Source organism: Cherax quadricarinatus, chromosome 63 (assembly GCF_038502225.1).
Source record: "Cherax quadricarinatus isolate ZL_2023a chromosome 63, ASM3850222v1, whole genome shotgun sequence".
Lineage (NCBI taxonomy): Eukaryota > Metazoa > Arthropoda > Malacostraca > Decapoda > Parastacidae > Cherax > Cherax quadricarinatus.
The window spans coordinates 5,887,233-5,911,432 of NC_091354.1; the positions used below are offsets into that span (position 1 = coordinate 5,887,233).

The 24,200-nt window shown below is 39.1% G+C and overlaps 2 protein-coding genes across 5 annotated transcripts in view; one reads left to right on the plus strand and one right to left on the minus strand.

Moving 5' to 3' along the window:
- LOC128698208 (unconventional myosin-XIX) overlaps nucleotides 1-13,962 on the minus strand; it is a 59,259-nt gene extending 45,297 nt beyond the window's left edge. For all 3 annotated transcript variants that reach the window (XR_008408436.2, XM_053790350.2, XM_053790349.2), the window contains exons 1-4: nucleotides 13,841-13,962; nucleotides 8,505-8,727; nucleotides 7,071-7,213; nucleotides 1,050-1,175 (exon numbers count right to left, since the gene is read on the minus strand). Coding sequence is in view for 2 of the 3 variants with exons in the window: in XM_053790350.2 (XP_053646325.2) it covers nucleotides 1,050-1,175; nucleotides 7,071-7,213; nucleotides 8,505-8,727; nucleotides 13,841-13,843 (495 nt within the window). In the remaining variant the exon portion in view is untranslated. The remainder of the gene's footprint in view (nucleotides 1-1,049; nucleotides 1,176-7,070; nucleotides 7,214-8,504; nucleotides 8,728-13,840) is intronic.
- A 1,673-nt stretch (nucleotides 13,963-15,635) lies between these two features.
- Nucleotides 15,636-23,878, plus strand: LOC128698207 (RNA helicase aquarius). Of its 2 annotated transcripts, XM_053790348.2 has the most exons (3): nucleotides 15,701-15,765; nucleotides 16,319-16,509; nucleotides 18,495-23,878. In XM_053790348.2, exon 3 carries the CDS (start codon nucleotides 18,542-18,544, stop codon nucleotides 22,760-22,762), a length of 4,221 nt encoding a protein of 1,406 aa, XP_053646323.1. In that variant the 5' UTR covers nucleotides 15,701-15,765; nucleotides 16,319-16,509; nucleotides 18,495-18,541; the 3' UTR covers nucleotides 22,763-23,878. The 2 variants fall into 2 exon arrangements, with proteins under 2 accessions (XP_053646322.1, XP_053646323.1); XM_053790347.2 differs by lacking the exon at nucleotides 16,319-16,509 and having other exon boundaries at nucleotides 15,636-15,765.
- Nucleotides 23,879-24,200: the final 322 nt, after the last annotated feature.

The following is a 24,200-nucleotide window of genomic DNA, read 5'->3' on the forward strand; positions in this document are numbered from 1 at the left end:
CGTGCTGTTGGAGTGTGAGCAAAGTAACATTTATGAAGGGATTCAGGGAAACCGGCAGGCCGGACTTGAGTCCTGGAGATGGGAAGTACAGTGCCTGCACTCTGAAGGAGGGGTGTTAATGTTGCAGTTTAAAAACTGTAGTGTAAAGCACCCTTCTGGCAAGACAGTGATGGAGTGAATGATGGTGAAAGTTTTTCTTTTTCGGGCCACCCTGCCTTGGTGGGAATCGGCCGGTGTGATAATAAAAAAAAAAATAAAAAAAAAAATTGTATATCATCCACCTAAATAAACTTTGGCTGTGGTATACTGCAGTGGAGTTAGTGCATAAAATCTAGGTAATGGAATGTCGGAATTCACAAGCTCACTTTCACTGTAAAAGGTATTAGGATATAGGGCAGAAGATTGTAAGAGAACATGGCTAATTTACCAGAATACTTTACTGCAGACAAATATAAGTAAAAACTATAAAATTAACAGCTGATGCTCTCCCTGATTACTCCTGGACTCTTTAAAATTCCACTGTATAATAGGAATTAACTCAGCAAAATATAAACGAGAGAAAACTTACTCATAAAGAGACCAGGGCAGATGGGAATGAAATGGGGAGCAAGTGAGGTCACACAACTCCTTTACCAGGAAATTAAGTAGTTTTAGGCTAATACAGGCTCCTCTTCTTTTCCATAGTTTACTTAATAAATTAGGCAAAACAGAATATTGTAATATGGGTTAAAAAAAAAAAAAAAAAAAAAAAAGCCAAGGAAAATTTAATTCATGTAAAATTTATGTATTACACCAAGAAAAATATACGTTTTTTTTTTTTTTAACATGTTGGCCATTTTCCACTGAAGCAGGGTGACCCCAAAAAGAAAAAAAAAACAAAAACTTTCACCATCACTCATACATAATCACTGTCTTTGCAGAGGTGTTCAGATACGACAGTTTAGATGTCCCAAACCCCTCCTTTAAAGTGCAGGCACTGTACTTCCCATTTCCAGGACTCAAGTCCAACTACCCAGTTTCCCTGAATGTGCAAAATAAAAATAGCTTACCTTTCCAGCTCCACTTTCTCCAGAAACCAAAACAGCTTGATTGACAAGGCCAAGATCATGAGTGAGACGGTGATGAGCAACTCCAGCAATACTGTACACATGTGCATCACGCCTGTCTACCCCACTCTGAAATAATTGCAAAATGTGGTTTTCCAGGGAATCTGAATGGTTCATGCAAAACTGAATGGCTCCTATGTTTCAGGATGGATTTTAAAGAGATTATATTTTTGTTAAATAGTCAATTTATTAAACTACTATACAGCACTTGATTTCAGGGCATTCAGTAATGAAGAAAATTGAATTAAAAATTTAAATGTAAGTCTTGAAAGGCATGGCACATGTAGACACTAAAACAGTAAAGGAAATTAAGATAGTATATTTTAACCCCAAAATAGAATTTACAGAAGATACAGACATATAAAGAACCTCATCTTCTGTCATTTCGTTAATGGTGTACAAGACCAGCAAGCTGTTGAATAAGATGTGTCCAGCACCCGGGTATCTCTATTATGAAAACGTTTTGCCAGCTAGTAACTTTCTCAATGTCATACATAGACTATAAACTGGAGACTGTGAAAGATGAGGTAATCAGTCTCTCAGTTTTGATAAAGGATGTTACTTCACTTAGCTTTGATCAATATGAAGCAGAAGCAAGAGGATCAATATTTACACAGGTGTTCGTACTCCTCCACTGGTTACGTAACTTTTTTTTTTTTTTTTCAACAAGTCAGCTGTCTCCCACCAAGGCAGGATGACCCAAAAAGAAAGAAAATCCCCCAAAAGAAAATACTTTCATCATAATTCAACACTTTCACCTCACTCACACATAATCACTGTTTTTGCAGAGGTGCCCAGAATTCAACAGTTTAGAAGTATATACATATAAAAATACACAATATATCCCTCCAAACTGTCAATATCCCAAACCCCTCCTTTAAAGTGCAGGCATTGTACTTCCCATTTCCAGGACTCAAGTCCGGTTATATAAAATAACCGGTTTCCCTGAATCCATTCACTAAATATTACCCTGCTCACACTCCAACAGCTCGTCAGGTCCCAAATACCATTTGTCTCCATTCACTCCTATATAACACGCTCACTTATGCTTGCTGGAAGTCCAAACCCCTCGCCCACAACACCTCCTTTACCCCTTCCCTCCAACCTTTTCGAGGATGACCCCTACCCCGCTTTCCTTCTCCTACAGATTTATACGCTCTCCATGTCATTTTACTTTGATCCATTCTCTCTAAATGACCAAACCACCTTAACAAACCCTCTTCAGCCCTCTGACTAATACTTTTATTAACTCCACACCTTCTCTAATTTCCACACTCCGAATTTTCTGCATAATATTTACACCACACATTGACCTTAGACAGGACATCTCCACTGCCTCCAACTGCCTCCTCACTGCAGCATTTACAACCCAAGCTTCACACCCATATAAGAGTGTTGGTACTACTATACTTTCATACATTCCCTTCTCGGTGAAACATCTTCATAATAAAGATACCGAGGTGTTGCATGTGTTTTATTCATCAACTTGTCAGTATTGTGTACCATTAATGCAATACTTGTCTGACATGACAATACCATGAACTCTTGGAACAGAGGATATCTTTTACAATCCTACTGCTAATCTATAGCCCAACTCTTGGACATGACCTACTTCCACTAATGAGTCCCACCCCACCTGTGACAATGCCTTCAAATGCTGCAACTGTTTTTTATATACAAGTGTCCATCCTCATGCTTTTGCTTCAGAATAACTAAGGCTAAGGGATTGAATACCTCACTAGGCTTGGTTGGCAAAATGTCTTCATAATATAAGATTAACAGGGGTTGCACATGCCTTCTTATTCATTAACTTTGTTTGAAGACCACAGAAAATAATCCATATAGAATACTAGCTACATTAAGTGGCAAGGTCATGTTTATCAAAGGGATATTGAATGAACTGTGATTAATTTATCATTTACATAAGGGGATGTGTAGATCAAGTGTTTACATTGAAGCATATATGTGAACAGTATTTAGATAAAGGTAGGGAAGTTTTTATTGCATTTAAGGATTTAGAAAAGGCATATGATAGAGTGGATAGAGGAGCAAGGTGGCAGATGTTGCAAGTATATGGAACAGGTGTTAAGTTACTAAATGCTGTAAAGAGTTTTTATGAGGATAGTGAGGCTCAGGTTAGGGTGTGTAGAAGAGAGGGAGACTACTTCCCAGTAAAAGTAGGTCTTAGACAGGGATGTGTAATGTCACCATGGTTGTTTAATATATTTATAGATGAGGCTGTAAAAGAAGTAATTGCTAGGGTGTTCGGGAGAGGGGTGGGATTAAATTATGGGGAATCAAATTCAATATGGGAATTGATACAGTTACTTTTTGCTGATGATACTGTGCTTATGGGAGATTCTAAAGAAAAATGGCAAAGGTTAGTGGATGAGTTTGGGAATGTGTGTAAAGGTAGAAAGTTGAAAGTGAACATAGAAAAGAGTAAGGCGATGAGGGTATCAAATGATTTAGATAAAGAAAAATTGGATATCAAATTTGGGAGAAGTATGGAAGAAGTGAATGTTTTCAGATATACTTGGGAGTTGACGTGTCGGCGGTTGGATTTATGAAGGATGAGGTTAATCATAGAATTGATGAAGGAAAAAAGGTGAGTGGTGCGTTGAGGTATATGTGGAGTCAAAAAACGCTATCTATGGAGGCAAAGAAGGAAATGTATGAAAGTATAGTAGTACCAACACTCTTATATGGATGTGAAGCTTGGGTGGTAAATGCAGCAGCGAGGAGACGGTTGGAGGCAGTGGAGATGTCCTGTCTAAGGGAAATGTGTGGTGTAAATATTATGCAGAAAATTCGGAGTGTGGAAATTAGGGAAAGGTGTGGAGTTAATAAAAGTATTAGTCAGAGGGCAGAAGAGGGGTTGTTGAGGTGGTTTGGTCATTTAGAGAGAATGGATCAAAGTAGAATGACATGGAAAGCATATAAATCTATAGGGGAAGGAAGGCGGGGTAGGGGTCGTCCTCGAAAGGGTTGGAGAGAGGGGGTAAAGGAGGTTTTGTGGGCGAGGGGCTTGGACTTCCAGCAAGCGTGCGTGAGTGTGTTAGATAGGAGTGAATGGAGACGAATGGTACTTGGGACCTGACGATCTGTTGGAGTGTGAGCAGGGTAATATTTAGTGAAGGGTAATATTTAGTGTAGAGGGCAAGGAGGAATAACATCTTGTAGGAGTGAGGAAGAGCCAGTTGTGAGTGTGGGGGAAGTTCGTGAGGCAGTAGGTAAAATGAAAGGGGGTAAGGCAGCTGGGATTGATGGGATAAAGATAGAAATGTTAAAAGCAGGTGGGGATATAGTTTTGGAGTGGTTCGTGCAATTATTTAATATATGTATGGATGAGGGTAAGGTACCTAGGGACTGGCAGAGAGCATGCATAGTTCCTTTGTATAAAGGCAAAGGGGACAAAAGAGAGTGCAAAAATTATAGGGGGATAAGTCTGTTGAGTATACCTGGTAAAGTGTATGATAGAGTTATTATTGAAAGAATTAAGAGTAAAATGGAGAATAAGATAGCAGATGAACAAGGAGGCTTTAGGAAAGGTAGGGGGTGTGTGGACCAGGTGTTTACAGTGAAAAATATAAGTGAACAGTATTTAGATAAGGCTAAAGAGGTCTTTGTGGCATTTATGGATTTGGAAAAAGCATATGACAGGGTGGATAGGGAGGCAATGTGGCAGATGTTGCAGGTGTATGGTATAGGAGGTAGGTTACTGAAAGCAGTGAAGAGTTTTTACGAGGATAGTGAGGCTCAAGTTAGAGTATGTAGGAAAGAGGGAAATTATTTCCCAGTAAAAGTAGGCCTTAGACAAGGATGTGTGATGTCACCGTGGTTGTTTAATACAGTGGACCCCCGGTTAACGAACTTTTTTCATTCCAGTAGTATGTTCAGGTGCCAGTACTGACCAAATTTTTTCCCATAAGGAATATTGTGAAGTAGATTAGTCCATTTCAGACCCCCAAACATACACGTACAAACGCACTTACATAAATACACTTACATAATTGGTCACATTTGGAGGTAATCGTTATGCGGGGGTCCACTGTATATTTATAGATGGGGTTGTAAGAGAAGTAAATGCGAGGGTCTTGGCAAGAGGCGTGGAGTTAAAAGATTAAGAATCACACACAAAGTGGGAGTTGTCACAGTTGCTCTTTGCTGATGACACTGTGCTCTTGGGAGATTCTGAAGAGAAGTTGCAGAGATTGGTGGATGAATTTGGTAGGGTATGCAAAAGAAGAAAATTAAAAGTGAATATAGGAAAGAGTAAGGTTATGAGGATAACAAAAAGATTAGGTGATGAAAGATTGGATATCAGATTGGAGGGAAAGAGTATGGAGGAGGTGAATGTATTCAGATATTTGGGAGTGGATGTGTCAGTGGATGGGTCTATGAAAGATGAGGTGAATCATAGAATTGATGAGGGGAAAAGGGTGAGTGGTGCACTTAGGAGTCTGTGGAGACAAAGAACTTTGTCCTTGGAGGCAAAGAGGGGAATGTACGAGAGTATAGTTTTACCAACGCTCTTACATGGGTGTGAAGCATGGGTGATGAATGTTGCAGCGAGGAGAAGGCTGGAGGCAGTGGAGATGTCATGTCTGAGGGCAATGTGTGGTGTGAATATAATGCAGAGAATTTGTAGTTTGGAAGTTAGGAGGAGGTGCGGGATTACCAAAACTGTTGTCCAGAGGGCTGAGGAAGGGTTGGTGAGGTGGTTCGGACATGTAGAGAGAATGGAGCGAAACAGAATGACTTCAAGAGTGTATCAGTCTGTAGTGGAAGGAAGGCGGGGTAGGGGTCGGCCTAGGAAAGGTTGGAGGGAGGGGGTAAAGGAGGTTTTGTGCGCGAGGGGCTTGGACTTCCAGCAGGCATGCGTGAGCGTGTTTGATAGGAGTGAATGGAGACAAATGGGTTTTAATACTTGATGTGCTGTTGGAGTGTGAGCAAAGTAACATTTATGAAGGGGTTCAGGGAAACCGGCAGACCAGACTTGAGTCCTGGAGATGGGAAGTACAGTGCCTGCACTCTGAAGGAGGGGTGTTAATGTTGCAGTTTAAAAACTAGTGTAAAGCACCCTTCTGGCAAGACAGTGATGGAGTGAATGATTGTGAAAGTTTTTCTTTTTCAGGCCACCCTGCCTTGGTGGGAATCGGCCAGTGTGATAATAAAAAAATAATAAATTCTGGGAAACCGGTTATTTTCATATAGTCGGTCGGACTTGAGTCCTGGAAATGGGAAGTACAATGCCTGCACTTTAAAGGAGGGGTTTGGGATATTGGCAGTTTGGAGGGATATGTTGTGTATCTTTATACGTATATGCTTCTAAGCTGTTGTATTCTGAGCACCTCTGCAAAAACAGTGATAGTGTGAGTGTGGTGAAAGTGTTGAATGATGATGAAAGTATTTTCTTTTTGGGGATTTTCTTTCTTTTTTTGGGGTCACCCTGCCTCGGTGGGAAATGGCTGACTTGTTGGAAAAAAAAAAAAAATAAGAGACTTAAAAGGTCTATTTATGATCCTGATTTTCCCCTGACGAAACATAAAATTGAAATGAATGAGATAAACAGTTTGTAAAGGATGCCATCTAAATACCATAGTTAATACTAAAATATGTGTTAAACCGTTACTAAATACATACTATAGTTATTTAAAGAAAAATACAGGTGCATATCATCCAATCGCATGACTAGGAAGGGATGAGTAGCTCTAATTCCTTGGATTAAGAGACCTTCACCAGCACCAAGGGTATAAGGGTAGAAATTTCATATTACAAAGATAGCATGACATAGTGGACTGTGCTGCTCTATAAGTCAAGGTGAGGACCACTGAGTCTGGCTATCAACTAACGTGTAATAGTATGGAAACCCCACTCTTGCCTAGGGCAACCTTGATGAAGGTATGCAGCACCATACCAATCTTCACATAATATCAACCTAAGCAGTATAAAGTATCTCACCTTAACCTGATTATGATGATGTTTTATCTGCGAAGATGTATAAAGGTAGTCAACTAGACGGCATGGGTTAGCTGCTACCAGTGTTGGACCAGCCCAGGTGTAGAAAAGTCTCTCACAATATCTTAAGCACACACACTCTAGAACTAGAAACCAAATAACATGCTAACCATTAAATTGTACAAGAAAAATAAAATACTTATAATTTTTTACTTAACTGGACTAACAACATTGTAGGTTGTATCACAGGTCACTAGTCATCCCTCAGTGATGTTTCAATAACCTTACCAAAAATTATCATTGTAATATGCACAGTTATTAAGCATCTCCTTTAACTAATGGCTAAGCTAATTGTGCTGTATATATGAATGAATATGTGTGTAGCATAATATAAGCATATACAAATAACTGTAATTGCTCATTTGCTGAAATGAGATCAATTAATATTATTAGTACGTATTACATTTGGATGGGGTGAGCACTAAACCCACAAGGGTCATAAAGTACTTGGGGAAATGGGAGGCATTTAGATTCAAAATCCAGAAAATAAGCACAGGTCTAATTAACTAGATCAAGAGCCCCTTGCATCAAGGAACCTCCTGAGGGAGAAATTTGATCTAACATCAAGGAAAGATGGAATGAAGAATATTTCTTTCTTTATATTTTTTATTATTATTTTAATTAGGGGGAAGTGTTAAACCCACAGGGTTCAAAAGCACCTGGGAAATGAGAGGCAATCAGGTTCAATCCAAGGAAGGGGAAGGTAAGTTCATTTCCTTGGACCAAGATCCCTTATTAGTAGCAAGCACCTCCTTCAAGGGTAAAATGAAGTTTGAACTTTCAAAATAGTCAAGGAAACCACACAATTTTAAATGACAAATTTAAGTCAGTAATTCTGGAGATTTCAATAACCCAAATATCAATAGGAACAAAAAGCTAATAAACTGATTAATATTACCAATAGAAACTTCCTATATCACCTAGTTACAAATTCTTTCTTTCTTTCTTTCAACACACTATTATTATAATAAAAACAGAAGTGCTAAATCTACAAGGGTCATCAGCTAGTTACAGATCCATCATTAGGTGAAAATATTTTTGATCATGTCCTGAACACTAACAGTAACCTAATATAGTACTTTCATGTCCCTTCAAGTAAGGTGCTTTGATGTTTCAGTTGACCTTGGACTATTAACTGGTCCAAGTCGGAGCGAAACATCATCATTAGTTTCTGTTTCCTATGTGCGGGTTATCTGTGTAGTGCTCCAGTAATGGCATCGTGCCTTTATATTTGTTATGGTCATTTGAATATTAATGACTGCACCTCAGACAATACAGATATCGAGTGACAGTGAGAGTTAACTTTATTGGGTTACCCTACTAGGTGGAACATGGACAATGTGTTACAAATCAATAACAATTTTGCTGTGAACTTACCTATATCATCATACAAAATTGGTAATCTTGTTAAGTCATCACACAAAATTAACTCGTCGACTGGAATATCAAGGAAGGAGTCGGAGAGTAATGATTCTTGAGAGCCTGTGTTACATCTAAGTTCTGAAACAGTAACAACATCTTTCCTGGGTTTCTTTTTTGGCACTGGCGGAGGAATTTTACTTGAACGTCTGCCCAAAGACAAGCTGCTCTCATCATAATCCTATTTAAATAAAAGAAAAATTAAAACTCAGTGGATTTTATTAAAGAGTACAACCTGTAACCATAAGTCATGCCAAAAAAAAAAAAAAGAAAAAAAGAAAGAAAAAAAAAAAAAAAAACTGAACATGCAAAATGCTCTTTATCAGAAACCCTTATGTTCAAAAATGATATACAGGATCTACAATCACTGCCTGGAAACAATTACGTAATAGTACACTATATGTACAGTACATACAAAGAGTGCCTAAATGAGTCTAGAAGCAAATGAACAAGTACCAGTCATAAATAAATGACATTCAAAATGAGGATGACCCAAAGGGAATAAGATTTCATTTTATTCTCCATGTCCCATGGTCTATAAACTTTTTAGTACACTGTACCACTTTTTTCAAAGAAGATTTTACTCAAAGAAAATTCATTCCTTAAAAAAAATAAATAAGCAAATATATTTCCTGAGCAACACACTAACCTGTTAAATGGTAAATTAAAGTCAATGGAAAGCAGTAAACCCCCTAGGAATTGAAGCACAGGTCCAATTAATTAGATTAAAAGCCCCTTACCAGCATCAAGGAGGGAACTAAACCCATAGGGATCATACAGCACCTGAGGGAATGGGCGGCTTTCAGGTTCAATCCAAGGAAGGGGAGGGCAGGTCCAATTCCTTGGATCAAGAGCCCCTCACTGGCATCAAGGGCCCTCCCCTGAGGCAACAATCACCACAACTGTGGATTTTTTTATTACTCTGAGTGAAACACCATGGCTCCAATGAACAAACTGAGAATTTTTTAGCTATACAGTAGAACCCCCATATCCACTGATTCAGTAGCAGCAGTTTCAGTTATCCACCGTTTACTGTAGCCCAAAAATAAGTCTTAATTTTGCATAATTATGGCCCCCAAGCATGAAAGTATGGAAGCTGGCAGTTCTTCAATGCCTAAGAGAAGCCATGAAGTGCTTTTCCACTTACTATGCATAATTTATCAACTAAACTTTATAATAGGTGTATGTATATAGGACTTATATACAGGGTTTGCTACTATCTGTAGTTTCAGTATCCACAGCAGGTCCTTGGAACTTATCTCCCACAGATATGGGGGTCCTACTGTACTTTAGTGTAAATACATAAGTTTATTTAGGTACAGGTACACATAAGTACAGTTAAACAAATTTTGGAGATTACAATTACCATACATAGTAACATACATATGAGCAAATTACCTAGGATAATCCAAAAAAGACAAAGAAAGTAACTTACAGTCTATCAACTGCACAAAACAAGAATACTTTAATCTCTAAAATAAGGTTTAAAGTAAATTCTCAGCATATATACACTTAAGAGAAATAATGGATATAGCCCTACTCCACAAAGGTGGGAGTAAAGCAACTGCAAAGAATTACAGACCGACAGCACTAATGTCCCGCCATCATAATAATCTATGATAGGGTTCTAAGAAGCAAGATTGCCAACCACTTGGATACCCAACAATTACACAACCCAGGGTAGCACAGATTTAGAGCAGTTCACTCCTGCCTCTCGCAACTACTGGACCACTATGACATGGTCTTGAATGCACTGGAAGACAAACAGAATGGAGATGTAGTATACAGAGATTTTGCAAAAGCCTTTAACAAGTACAATCATGGTGTAATAGCATACAAAATGCATAACAAAGGAATAGCACGAAAAGCAGGTAGTTAGATCTATAACTTCCTAACAAACAGTAGAAAGAGTAATAGTAAACAGAATCAAGTAAGTGGCAGCTACAGTAAACAGCTCTGTTCCACAAGGTACAGTACTCGCTCCCATCCTTTTCCTCATCCTCATATCTGACATAGGCAGATGTAAACCATAGCATCATGTCCTCATTTGCTGACAAAACCAGAATTTGAATGACAGTGTCATCCACCGAGAACATTCCAAATGGAAATCAGAAAACAATAAGTTCAATGAAGAAAAATTTCAATTACTCCGCTATGGAATACTCAAGGAAATAAAAACTGGATCGGAGTATAAAACAAATTCTAACCACATAGCAGAGCGAAAAACTAATGTGAAGGACCTGAGAGTGATAATGTCAGAGTATCTCACTTTCCAACATCACAACAATGTCTCTACCACAACTGCTAGGAAAATGATAGGATGTATTATGAGAACCTTCAAAACTAGGGATGCCAAATCAATGATGATTCCTTTCAAGTCACATGTTTTCTCTAGGTTGGAATATTGCTGTACTCTAATGGCCCCTTTCAAGACAGGCAAAACTGAAGACCTGGAGAATATACAGAGAACTTTCACTGCATGAATAAGTACAATAAAGTACCATTACCAGGAATGGTTGAAGCCTCTTGACTTGTACAGTGGACCCCCGCTTAACGATCACCTCCAAATGCGACCAATTATGTAAGTGTATTTATGTAAGTGCTTTTGTACGTGTATGTTTGGGGGTCTGAAATGGACTAATCTATTTCACAATATTCCTTATGGGAAAAAATTCGGTCAGTACTGGCACCTGAACATACTACTGGAATGAAAAAAGTTCGTTAACCGGGGGTCCACTGTACTTCTATGAATGCAGGCGAGAAAGATAAAAGATAACATTAGCTCGGAAAATCCTAGAGACTAGTTCCAAATCTGCACATGGAAATCACTCCCTACAAAAACAAAAGACTCGGCAAGCAGTGCAACACCTCCCCAATGAAAAGAAGGGATGTAATGAGTACACTAAGAGACAGCACAATACATGTCAGGGGCCCAAGACTGTTTAACTGCCTCCCAGCACAGATAAGGGGGATTTCCAACAGACCCCTGGCTGTCTTCAAGAGAGAGCTGGACAGGCACCTAAAGTCAGTTCCTGACCAGCGGGGTTGTGGTTCATTTATTAGTTTACATGCGGCCAGCAGTAACAGCCTGGTTGACCCCAGTAAAACCCTCCAGGTATACCTTTGTTTGGAAATAACTGCAGGGGGAGCTGAATGATAGTTCTAGGCCTTTTGTATCACAATCAACGCATCATTAGGAGTTTGCAATGTTGCAGAAATGAGTAGGAAATCCAGGTAAATTGGTTCAAGGGAGTTGTTCCCCTGAACAACTCTACCTGTCCTTCACACACATTTATTTCTTTATTTCTACAAGTACATGTACAAGGTATCCAGACCATAGCTGACATCAATGACATACTACTATATAGAAAGCTAGTAAGTAAGTTTATTCAGGTATACACAAATACAGTTACATAGAATTATCATACATAGCAGCATACAAATACAGTTACATAGAATTATCATACATAGCAGCATATGTGTAGAGAACCTAGGATAACCCAAAAAAGTCAGACAGAGTGACTTATTTCCATTGGGGTCCTTTTACCTTATTATTATACAGACCGGGCCGCGGGGGCGTTGACCCCCGGAACTCTCTCCAGGTCTCCAGGTACATCTTATTATCATACTAAAAAGACTATCTACTACACGAGGGTCATTAAGACTATCTACAATACGAGGGTCATTACTAGGAATAAGGTAAAATTTACACGTATGTTAGCTAAAAAGTAGAAAATCATTCCCCTCCTTTTCTGTAGCTACATTCATCAGACACCTTTTGGCACTCTTCTTGAACTGGTTCATGCTATGACTGGCTTTGACATCTGTAGGCAGTCTGTTCCATTCCTTTATTGCTGTACAATAAAAGGTGTTTGATGCCTGGCCAATGACTGTGGCTACTACAAAGTTGTGTTCTCTCCCCCTAGTACTATGATTGCTTTGGTTCCCAACCTTGACAAAATTGACAGCAAGATATTCTGGACACTGTTTGTGAGCAATTTTATAAACATGATTTAGCTTCAGTTGTTTTACTCTGTCTTCAACATTCAGCATATCCAACTGCTGTAATTTATCCTGGCCTACATGTTCTCTTGGTCCCAGCCCCAGGATGAATCTTACGATTTTGTTCTGGGTGATTTGCAGTCTATCTTTCAGTTTTTTTGTCAAGGCAGAGTACCATGAAGAGCAAGCGTAATCCATATGGCATTGTATAAGGGCTAGACATAGGGTCCTGCGAGCATCAGTAGGTAGACACTGTGCTTGTCTATACAGGAACTTCAGTCTAGCATTCGCTTTCTTTACTACATTGTTCCCTATCAATTCTCCTGACATGCATGGGTCTTGGGGATTCCCAGATATGCTGAGCATTTCAGGCAAATTAGGTCAGTTTTGTCCCAGGATGCGACCCACACCAGTCGATTAACTCCCAGGTACCTATTTTACTGATGGGGAACATAGGCAACCAGTGTAAAGAAACACGCTCAATGTTTCTACCCTTGCTGGGAATCAAACCCAGACCCCTCGCCATGTGAAGCAAGAGCTTTAGCCACCAGGTCAACAGTGCAAGGGCCTGATACGATGATTGCAACACGAAAGGCCTAGAGCTATCATTCAACTCATCCTATCGTCATTTTGCATCTTTTATCGCTTATTCACGATTATTGCAACACCTGTGTATATATCCTAAGGTTAAGCAGTGTAATTTCCTGGGCTCCATAAGTCACTAAATTAAGTATATATTTTTATTATAATTATATTCAAGTAAAATGTGTAATCCGTAGAGCAAAAGTATTTCTAAATTAAATAATTACAATGATATACATGGGGAAGTAAGTAAATTTATTCAGGTATACACAAATACAGTTACATAGAATTATCATACATAGCAGCATATGTGTAGAGAACCTGGGATAACCCAAAAAAGTCAGACAGAGTGACTTATTTCCATTGGGGTCCTTTTACCTTATTATTATAATATAAAGGTTATAATATTTTCTAATTATTCTACAATGAAGATAATATCTGGGGAAGTTAAGCCCCTATGAGTCTTAGTACATGGGGAATGGGGGGGGCAATCGGGCTTAATCCAGGAAAGAGGAGGATAGCCCCTCTCCCTTGGATCAAGAACCTTTCACCGGCATATCCCCGAGTACGGCATATATTAATAAATTTAAGATTAATAATGAATTCCTCCCAAAACTTTCCACTTGCCGTGAAGACAAACATATATATCAAAGTGACAGCCTGAAAATCCAGTTTTGCCCACTATGCGGGCCCCTCATACGCATTATTACCATGTTGCACACGTGTCCACTGCCCCATCAACTCAAAATTTAACAAAAATCACAAAATTCTCTCATTTTGAGGCCGTCACAACGAGAGTCAACTACAACCTCAGCCAGCACTCTCCCCGGCTATATTATATTATAGCTAAAAAATACCATAGAACAATATATCAAGAGCTTATTATAAATGAATACACGAGGTATCATGCAGAGAGGGAATTTCCCCATTATAAATTAATGACTTGGGTTTAATTGCGAGAACTTTAGATTCTCTTTTCACCCAATCAGCTGATTTGCATTCTAATCCGTAGCCCATGCGAGTTTAACGCTTTTGTGTGTGATAAATAATAAGATAATAGATCTGTTTTTTATGTTGTTATCTACTGATAGATAAATTGTCATTGTTTTAGAATAATTTTATGAAAATTAAAACCCTCTTCAATGACCCCATTTAAGAAAGATTTCCCTGTATCCCTTTGCTTCCTCCTCCTCTACCTTAATGATGTGAGAAAGGTATCCCTGTTTACCTTTACTTCATCCTCCTCTACCTTAATGATGTGAGAAAGGTATCCCTGTTTACCTTTACTTCATCCTCCTCTACCTCAATGATGTGAGAAAGGTATCCCTGTTTACCTTTACTTCATCCTCCTCTACCTCAATGATGTGAGAAAGGTATCCCTGTTTACCTTTACTTCATCCTCCTCTACCTCAATGATGTGAGAAAGGTATCCCTGTTTACCTTTACTTCATCCTCCTCTACCTCAATGATGTGAGAAAGGTATCCCTGTTTACCTTTACTTCATCCTCCTCTACCTCAATGATGTGAGAAAGGTATCCCCGTTTACCTTTACTTCATCCTCCTCTACCTCAATGATGTGAGAAAGGTATCCCTGTTTACCTTTACTTCATCCTCCAGGTATCCCTGTTTACCTTTACTTCATCCTCCTCTACCTCAATGATGTGAGAAAGGTATCCCTGTTTACCTTTACTTCATCCTCCTCTACCTCAATGATGTGAGAAAGGTATCCCTGTTTACCTTTACTTCATCCTCCTCTACCTCAATGATGTGAGAAAGGTATCCCTGTTTACCTTTACTTCATCCTCCTCTACCTCAATGATGTGAGAAAGGTATCCCTGTTTACCTTTACTTCATCCTCCTCTACCTCAATGATGTGAGAAAGGTATCCCTGTTTACCTTTACTTCATCCTCCTCTACCTCAATGATGTGAGAAAGGTATCCCTGTTTACCTTTACTTCATCCTCCTCTACCTCAATGATGTGAGAAAGGTATCCCTGTTTACCTTTACTTCATCCTCCTCTACCTCAATGATGTGAGAAAAGTATCCCTGTTTACCTTTACTTCATCCTCCTCTACCTCAATGATGTGAGAGAGGTATCCCTTTCTCACGTTGTGAAACGTTGGACATGTTTCCTTACACCTGCTGTCCCTGTTCACCTAGCATTAAGTAGGAACCCTGGGTGTTAGTCACACCTACTGTCCCTGTTCACCTAGCAGTAGGTAGGTACCTGGGTGTTAGTCACACCTACTGTCCCTGTTCACCTAGCAGTAGGTAGGTACCTGGGTGTTAGTCACACCTACTGTCCCTGTTCACCTAGCAGTAGGTAGGTACCTAGGTGTTAGTCATCCTAAACTTTTTTATGGCTTATTCAAGTTAATTTACACAATGTACGATAAACTTAGTAGAGGCAGGATCCATACACAGCTTTAAGAAGAGATACGATAAGGCTCTTGGAGCAGGGAGAGTATGGACCTAATAGCGACCAGCAGAGGCGGGGCCAGGAGCTGTGAATCAACCCCCTGGAACCATAAATAAGAGAGTACAAAGGGTTCAATACGACACTAGTTGTGGCGGCCCTATAATCCCCTAACAAACAAGGGAAGGAATATTACCGGTGATGTTTGATATAATCAGGTAAATATTTATGTAGTGTGATGATTTTTGTAATATTTATGAGGAGGAAGGTGTCTGGGGTCTCGCTGTTCATGGTGATGAATTCAACATGTGAAATAAAGGCAGGTATGCAATATTTAGGACATTTTTTTTAAGAATGTATCTTCGGAGTGAGCGTTCTGGCCATCATAGTTTGTAAGTAAGTATAATCCTCTGGGTTTAGCGCTTCCCCCTTGATTATAATAATAATACCCACTAAATGTACCTAATAAATGTCTCACTGTCTCCAGCTTCATCACCTTCAAGGCTGAGACACATTGATTACCTCGTCTACTGTCTCCAATTTATAAGCTCTGTATTGAACTGAAATAGCCACTCACTGGATGGCAAATTGACTTCATCATAAAGATATGAATTGTTATGTTAAGTAGTGTTATTATATAAAGAGAATGTTGTGAATATTACCAGTATGGGTTTACAAAAAAATCCTTGTCGAACTATATTTTTTCACAAATTTGTGCCTACTCCAGGTAACGTTTAGTAAATAAATTTTATACTGTATTTATTTTCACAGGTAACTTTTAGTAAATTGGTAACTCATTCCGGTGTTGCGGGTCTCATCCTGGGTGAAGAAATATAAAGGATACTAATGGAAACAAGCCATATTGCTTGATTTTTTGGGGTTATCTGGAGTTATTAACCCTTAGGGTTACGAGTCTGGATGAGAGTTTCTTCTCGGGTGAATGGCACTTCCACAGTAGCTGCGTAAGTAGCAATGGATCATATCACAGGATGGAGGAAATAATGTATATTGCCCAGTTGGCCTAACTGAAGCCCTTCCTTAATTAATTACCATGTATGCACATGAAAGAACAACCAAAATGTTAGATTTGTCTTCAGTTGCTACTTTTTTAAATTTAGCACTATTATGCCTGTATGTGTGTGTGGAGGTAAAGGAGGTTTTATGTACGAGGGGCTTGGACTTCCAGCAAGCATGCATGAGCATGTTAGATAGGATTATTATTATTATTATAATCAAGGGGGCGAATGGTGTTATGGGTCATGCCTGACATTTTTTTATCACCTCTGGCCCTCTGGAATGGGTGTTGAGTGGAGATGAGGCAAAACTGTAAGGGTTACTCTTGGAGAGTACAGTCACGGGTAACACGCTACAGTCACGAGTGACACCCCAGAGAATTCTTCAAAAGAATTTGCCTAAGGAAATAGTAAAGGTGTGGTCAAACTACTGTCACTTGAAGAGACATTAACAGTGCTCTTGATAGGATGTTTATGCTGGGGGAGTCACTGTTTAAGTCTGGCTTGTCAGAGGCATTCATGGCAAGCAACATGTGCTTTCATGTGTGAGCCAGCGATTGTCTTCCTGTCTCTGTTACTGTCTGAGTCGTTGCTCCAGCAACTTGTGTTGTGGCTCAGCTGAGAGGAGGCATAGTGGAGCGGCTCGTCTGAACCCCAAGGCATACACTAATGACACTAGCCTCGGTCTACTAAGCTAGTCCCTGAGCAGGAGTCAGCATACACTTCTGACACACCAGCTAATAAGTTAGTCCCTGAGCAGGAGTCTGCATACACTTCCTCCAGACTGGTAAACTGGTGAGCCTCTCTGAGCAGAACCTGATTAACTGTTCTGCCAAGTACATGTGGTAATAATGGTTGAAATGGTGGACCTTATGGACTATGCCTTCCAGTACATTAAGGACAGTGGTGGAATTGACACTGAAGATGCATACTCATGTGGAGCAGAGGATAAAAAATGTCGAGCATAACCCATAACAAATGGAGACAAATGGTTTTTAGGACTTGACATGCTGTTGGAGTGTGAGGAAGGTAACATTTATGAAGGGATTTAGGGAAACCAGCAGGCCGGATTTGAGTCCTGGAGATGGGAAGTACAGTGCCTGCACTCTGAAAGAGGGGTGGAGGGGTGTTAATGTTGCAGTTTTATAACTGCAGTGTAAGCACGCCTCTGGCGAGACAGTGATGGAGTAAATGATGGCGAAAGTTTTTCTTTTTTTGGGCCACCCTACCTTGGTGAGAAACGGCCGATGTGTTAATAAAAAGAAATATGTGTGAGGAATTACTAAATGTAAAATGAAGAAAAGCTTTATGTTTCTTCTTTTCCAGGTCACCCTGCCTCAGAGGGAGACAGCCATTGTGTTAAAATACAAAATTACTCACTGAAAAATTGCCCAATATTCCACTCCACATACACTGGCCTAGGAGAGTAGTTATGGGAATGATCCTATTTTAATTTTTTTTTTTTCGGTTTAATAAGTTAGAATGGTTTAGGATATTTTTACATTGTAGCTCAAGACCCCTCTGAGGGCAGACATTTTTTCATGATGGAGGGGTAATTATGGTCTTTATCTTTGCCTTGTGATACTCTGGCAGGGATTTCCCATGCCAGGATGGCTAAAGCTGCAGAAGTACACTAAGCACTGCCAATGTATTTCCCTTGCTTCTTAGACCTATATACATACTGTGCAAAAGTGTTTGTTTCATTTGTCTGGAAATTTTTCCTGCAATGTTTATATTTTTATTTTTAGAATGGGTGTTGATTTTGATATAAACATTTTGCAATGCTGACAAACTTAGCCGTTCTTGCAGATATTTCATGCAAAAAGATACATTGTAAAGTACAAGTGTAGTACAGTAGTTTGTATTTTATATTTACAGCAGTATGTTGAATGATCTATACTGGCATTAATTTGTTATCATATTTATTATTTCAGGGAAGCAGCATAAAGTTGAAGGGTATATTTGATGAAGACTACTAAGAATGAAGGGACTTACAGTTGAACAAATCAGCGCTGATCGTGTGACATTCCTTGCACAGCAGTACTGGTCTCCAGATACCAAGGAGTCTCATCTTCCATTTGACCCCCAAGTGATTGATGATGTTTATGAAAGTGAAGTCAGAGCAACTGATTTTGCTACCCGGCGCATCGTTGTGTTAGAATTGAGCCAGTATCTTGAAAACTACATCTGGCCAAACTATTCCGAGAATGCTACAGCATCACACCTCATGTCAGTCATCATATTGGTTAATGAAAAATTTCGTGAGCGTGTTCCTGCTTGGGATTCTTTTGTGAAACACCCAGGACCCTTTGCTAGCTTTCTGCGACATCTTATGAAAGCTTGCCTAGATACAACTAACAAATTTTCACAAAAAGAGCAAACCCACATGATAGTGTTTCTTAATCATCTCTATAACAGCATTGAAACAGATCTCATACGCAATGGCATTAGTCATACTGTATCTTATAACATCTTAGAATGCCTTTCTGAAGGCCAGCTACAAGCTGTACTTAAAGATTTTCCTAATTGGTCCAAAGCATTAAAGAGAACTGCACGGCACAGAAAGAAACTGAATGGTGTAGAGCTGGAAAATTTTGATTTTGATACCAAATTTTTGTATTCCCTCATGCAACAGTTCCTTACAAAGTTGTCAGCTATTCCTGCAGGAGAAGAAGAACTAAATGAGGATGTTGTTCATTACTGTGAGAGGTTCCTTGAACTTATGATTGACCTTGAATCTCAGTTACCCACACGTAGATTTTTTAACACACTTCTTCATTCTTGCAACTTGCTTGTTAAGTGTGAATTATCGACACTTTCATCCAGGGAAGAGGGGAAGCTGTTTTCTCAGTTGCTGCACATATTAAAAGTTTTTGGTCAGTTTGAGATCAATGATAACACAGGCCAGCCCCTCTCAGATTTGGATGTTATGAAAAGTCATTACAAAAAGGTAAAGCAAATGCAGAGCATTACTTTTAGAAACTTTTCTCAGTTAACACAGTTCAGTTTCTCAAGTGTAGCTGCAGTTGATGATACAGAAACATTGAGACAATATGTAGACCAGTTGGAGGATGACGATTTGCAGAAGCTATGCAAATTACTTCATCTGCTTCCTAAGGAAGATGAAAATGAATCAAACAGAAAGTATCTGATAGAATCCATTATCTGGAAGTACCAGCGACGCATTTCGCAATTAGAAGCCATTAATCGCATGCCACTGTATCCTACAGAACAGATAATCTGGGATGATAACATCGTTCCATCGGAGTATTTTTCTGGGGATGCTTGTCTGGCATTACCCAAGCTGAATCTGCAGTTTCTTACCCTGCATGATTATCTGTTGAGAAACTTTGACCTTTTTAGATTGGAATCGACATATGAAATACGTCAGGATATAGAAGACATCGTAATGAGATTGAACCCATGGTCAGCAGAAGATGGAAGTGTTGTCTTCAGAGGGTGGGCACGTATGGCACAGCCCATAGCAAATTTTGCAGTATGTGAGGTCGCTAAGCCCAATGTTGGGGAAGATAAGCCCTCAAGAGTTCGGGCAGACATTACAGTTAATCTAAGTGTAAGAAGAGAAATAAAAAATGAATGGGAAGCTTTGAGGAAACATGATGTATGTTTGCTTCTTTCACTTATGCATCCTAAAGAATACCCTAATCCTGAGGGATATTTTCCAGATGAATGGGGTATCAGGTACATCCGTGGATGTGAGGTGGAGGGCATGCTAGATGAAAATGGCCGGGTTATTGAAGAAGGTCCTGAGCCCAAGCCAGAGTTGAAAGGTGAGACCAGAACTTTCCGTGTTTGGCTTGATTGCAACCAGTATAAAATTGACATGGACAATATCAAATCCAATGATGGCAGTGAAGATGTTTATGAAACTTTCAATGTTTTAATGAGACGAAAACCTAAAGAAAACAACTTCAAAGCCGTCTTGGAAACTATCCGTGACCTAATGAATACTAAATGTGTTGTTCCTGATTGGTTATTAGATATCATTCTTGGATATGGTGATCCTGGAGCTGCCCATTATTCACACAGAGAAAATGCTTTGTCAACCCTTGATTTCAATGACACTTTTTTGGATTTTGAACATCTTAAGAAAAGCTTCCCAAGCTATACCATTAATCATAATCCTAAGGCTTGCATGCAACCGCCTTTTAAATTAACATTTGAAGACCAGAAATCAACTAAACGTCCAGCTGAGGAAGAAGAAAATAAAGAATCCAAAGTAATTCATATTGACCCATATGTTGTGCCAAGTCGAGGTCCTTATCCATACACTGTGCCACGTAAGAATCGAGTGCAGTTTACACCCACTCAAGTGGAAGCTATCCGCTCTGGCATGCAACCTGGCCTGACTATGGTTGTGGGACCTCCTGGCACTGGCAAGACTGATGTTGCTGTGCAGATAATTTCCAACATATATCACAATAACCCTGCTGAGCGTACTCTTGTTGTCACCCATTCAAATCAAGCTCTTAATCAGCTTTTTGAGAAAGTCATTGCTCTGGATGTTGATGAGCGGCATCTTTTGCGTTTAGGTCATGGTGAAGAGGCTTTGGAAACAGAGAAAGATTTCAGTAGATATGGTCGTGTTAACTATGTTCTGAGTAAACGCCTTGAATTACTAGACGAAGTAACACGCCTCAAGGAGTCGCTAGGTGTAGCTGGTGAAATGGGAGCTTCATGTGAAACAGCTGGTTATTTTTTTCTGCAGCATGTACTTGCTCGATGGGAGCGTTACATTAGCCAGGTTACTGCCACTCCTGGTAAGCTAGTTAATGTGCAACAAATAAATGACCTGTTTCCATTCCATGTTTTCTTCAGTAATGCACCACAGCCATTATTCAAAGAAAAAAGCTATGAAGAAGACATGGAAATTGCTGAGGGCTGCTTCCGATATCTGGAAAATATATTCACACAACTAAAAGAGTTTCGTGCATTTGAAATGCTTAGGAGTGGCCTTGATCGTACAAGGTATTTACTTGTGAAGGAGGCAAAGATTATTGCAATGACTTGTACACATGCTGCTCTTAAACGACGAGAACTTGTAGACTTAGGTTTTCAGTTTGATAACATTTTAATGGAAGAAAGTGCCCAGATTTTAGAAATTGAAACATTTATTCCATTACTTCTACAAAATCCTGAGGATGGACGGAACAGACTTAAGCGATGGGTCATGATTGGTGACCATCATCAGCTGCCACCTGTTATAAAGAATATGGCTTTCCAAAAGTATAGTAACTGTGAACAGAGCTTATTTACAAGATTTGTTCGATTAGGTGTTCCAACTGTTCAGCTAGATGCTCAGGGCCGTGCACGTCCCTATATTTGTGCCTTGTATAATTGGAGGTATAAAAATTTGGGTGACTTGCCTCATGTAATATCGTGGCCTGAGTATCGCATAGCCAATGCAGGAATATTTTACGAGTACCAGCTCATTAATGTGGATGACCTTGAAGGACGTGGAGAGTCGGAACCACGGAAGTATTTCTACCAGAACTTGGCTGAAGCAGAGTACGTGGTTCACCTGTATATGTATATGCGGCTAATTGGATATCCAGCTTCAAAAATATCATTGCTGACAACTTATAATGGCCAGAAAGAGTTACTACGTGATGTAGTTGAACAAAGGTGTGCTCGAAATCCGCTATTTGGACGCCCTCATAAGATTAGCACTGTTGATAAATACCAGGGGCAACAAAATGACTACATCCTACTATCACTTGTTAGGACACGTGCTGTAGGTCACCTTAGGGATGTGAGGCGACTCGTTGTAGCAATGTCACGTGCCAGACTTGGCCTTTATATATTTGCACGTGTTTCTCTCTTCAAGAACTGTTACGAACTTCAGCCAGCATTTTCATTGCTTACAAAGAGACCACTTAATCTTCATTTAGCTCCCTGGGAATATGTACCTACTGAGCGACTATACACTCATCTCCCACCTGAAAAGCCTGTGGTGGTAAAAGATGTTACTCATATGAGCAGTTTGGTACATCAGTTGTATTCCGATCTTTGCTCAACCATTCAAGCAATTGCTGGGCTTGGTGAAGCACCTGGTATGATGGCAACTCATGAACTGCCTCCAGATACAGGTGCACGTTATGACTCGGATGAAGAGACAACAGCAGAAAATGAAGAGGCAGAAAGTTCAATGCTCATTGTTAATGAAGTTGATGGCAAATAATTTGAATATATGAATCATGCACACAAACAATCATTGCCATTGTAACCTGTTTACTTTCTCATAAGGCAGGAATAAATCTATACATCAAGATTTGAAAAATAGAGAAAATGAAATGACCTCCATTCCTTCATTCCTGTACTGTTTCTACATATATTAGTATTACAGGAAAATAGTACTAGTTTCATGCTGCCTGAGGGTGTTAAATATAATTTATAAATTTTTTGTGTAAATATTTATGATTTTAAAATTTGTATTGTAAATAGAATTGTAATTTTTCTTTTACATTTTTCAGCATAACTTGAGAATCAAAGATACCTAAACAAAATAAGCAGATTCTTTAATGATGTCTTGCTCTCTCTGCACTTTAAAACATGGTGATCTTGACTGAATGTCTGTACTTTGACAAAGCTCCAGAACATCTTTAACCCCTAAACTGTCCAAATGTAGATCTACGTTCACTCGCCTAGCTCTCCGAATGTGGATCTACATTTTTTTTACATAAAGCATGTAAAATCAAACGTAGATCTATATTCAGAGCTCTACGTGAGTGAACGTAGATTTACATTTGGACAGTTTATGGGTTAAATAAAAGACTTGCTGCACTCTGTCTTTGTCTTTGATTCAATATGCTCATTTATTAATGATTAACATTTGTTATTTGTACACCTACCATCTGACTTACGACCGAGTTCGGTTCCGAGAAACCGGTCGTAAGTCGAAATGGTCGTAAGTCGAAATGGTCGTAAGTCGAACTTTACTACTGAATATCAACAAAACATTTTTGTAATGACTTTATTTTATTGTTTTATTTTGGTATTTCATGTTTTACTTTACTTTTTATGTTGTTAGTACTGTATTTTATACTGTAAGGTTTAGGATAAACACTGTATACAACACAAATAGTTGTTTATTTCCCAGAAATCTGGCATAAAAAACACGGTCGTAAGTCGAGTGGTCGTAAGTCAAGCAGGTCGTAAGTTGGATGGTAGGTGTAATCATTCTGAAATAATTTTTTTTACAGTGATCTGTATTGGAAGCATATGAATTTTTATATTATAGGATAACTAAAATTTGTAATAATTTTGTTAAATAAAATTGTCAGACAAGCAATTTTAATCATTCTGATTCTGTATCCTTTAGTCATACTAGTATAAAATGCACATGCAGTACAATATACTTTTTAGGAATAGACATACAGAAAGTATTTCGTTTATACTGTATATATCTTGTGCACAAGTAACAGCCAAAGAAAAGCAAACATGCATCTTTTTACATCACCACCTGTATATGCCACACGTCAATCTTGTATACAGTGCTTTTATTATCTAAACATATTGTTGAATAACCCAAATGGGTTTAGCCTACACATATACTTTTTTTGTGCCACTCTTCTCTCTGACAGTCCCAATTTTGCTGTTGACTCACTCTGTGCATTCTA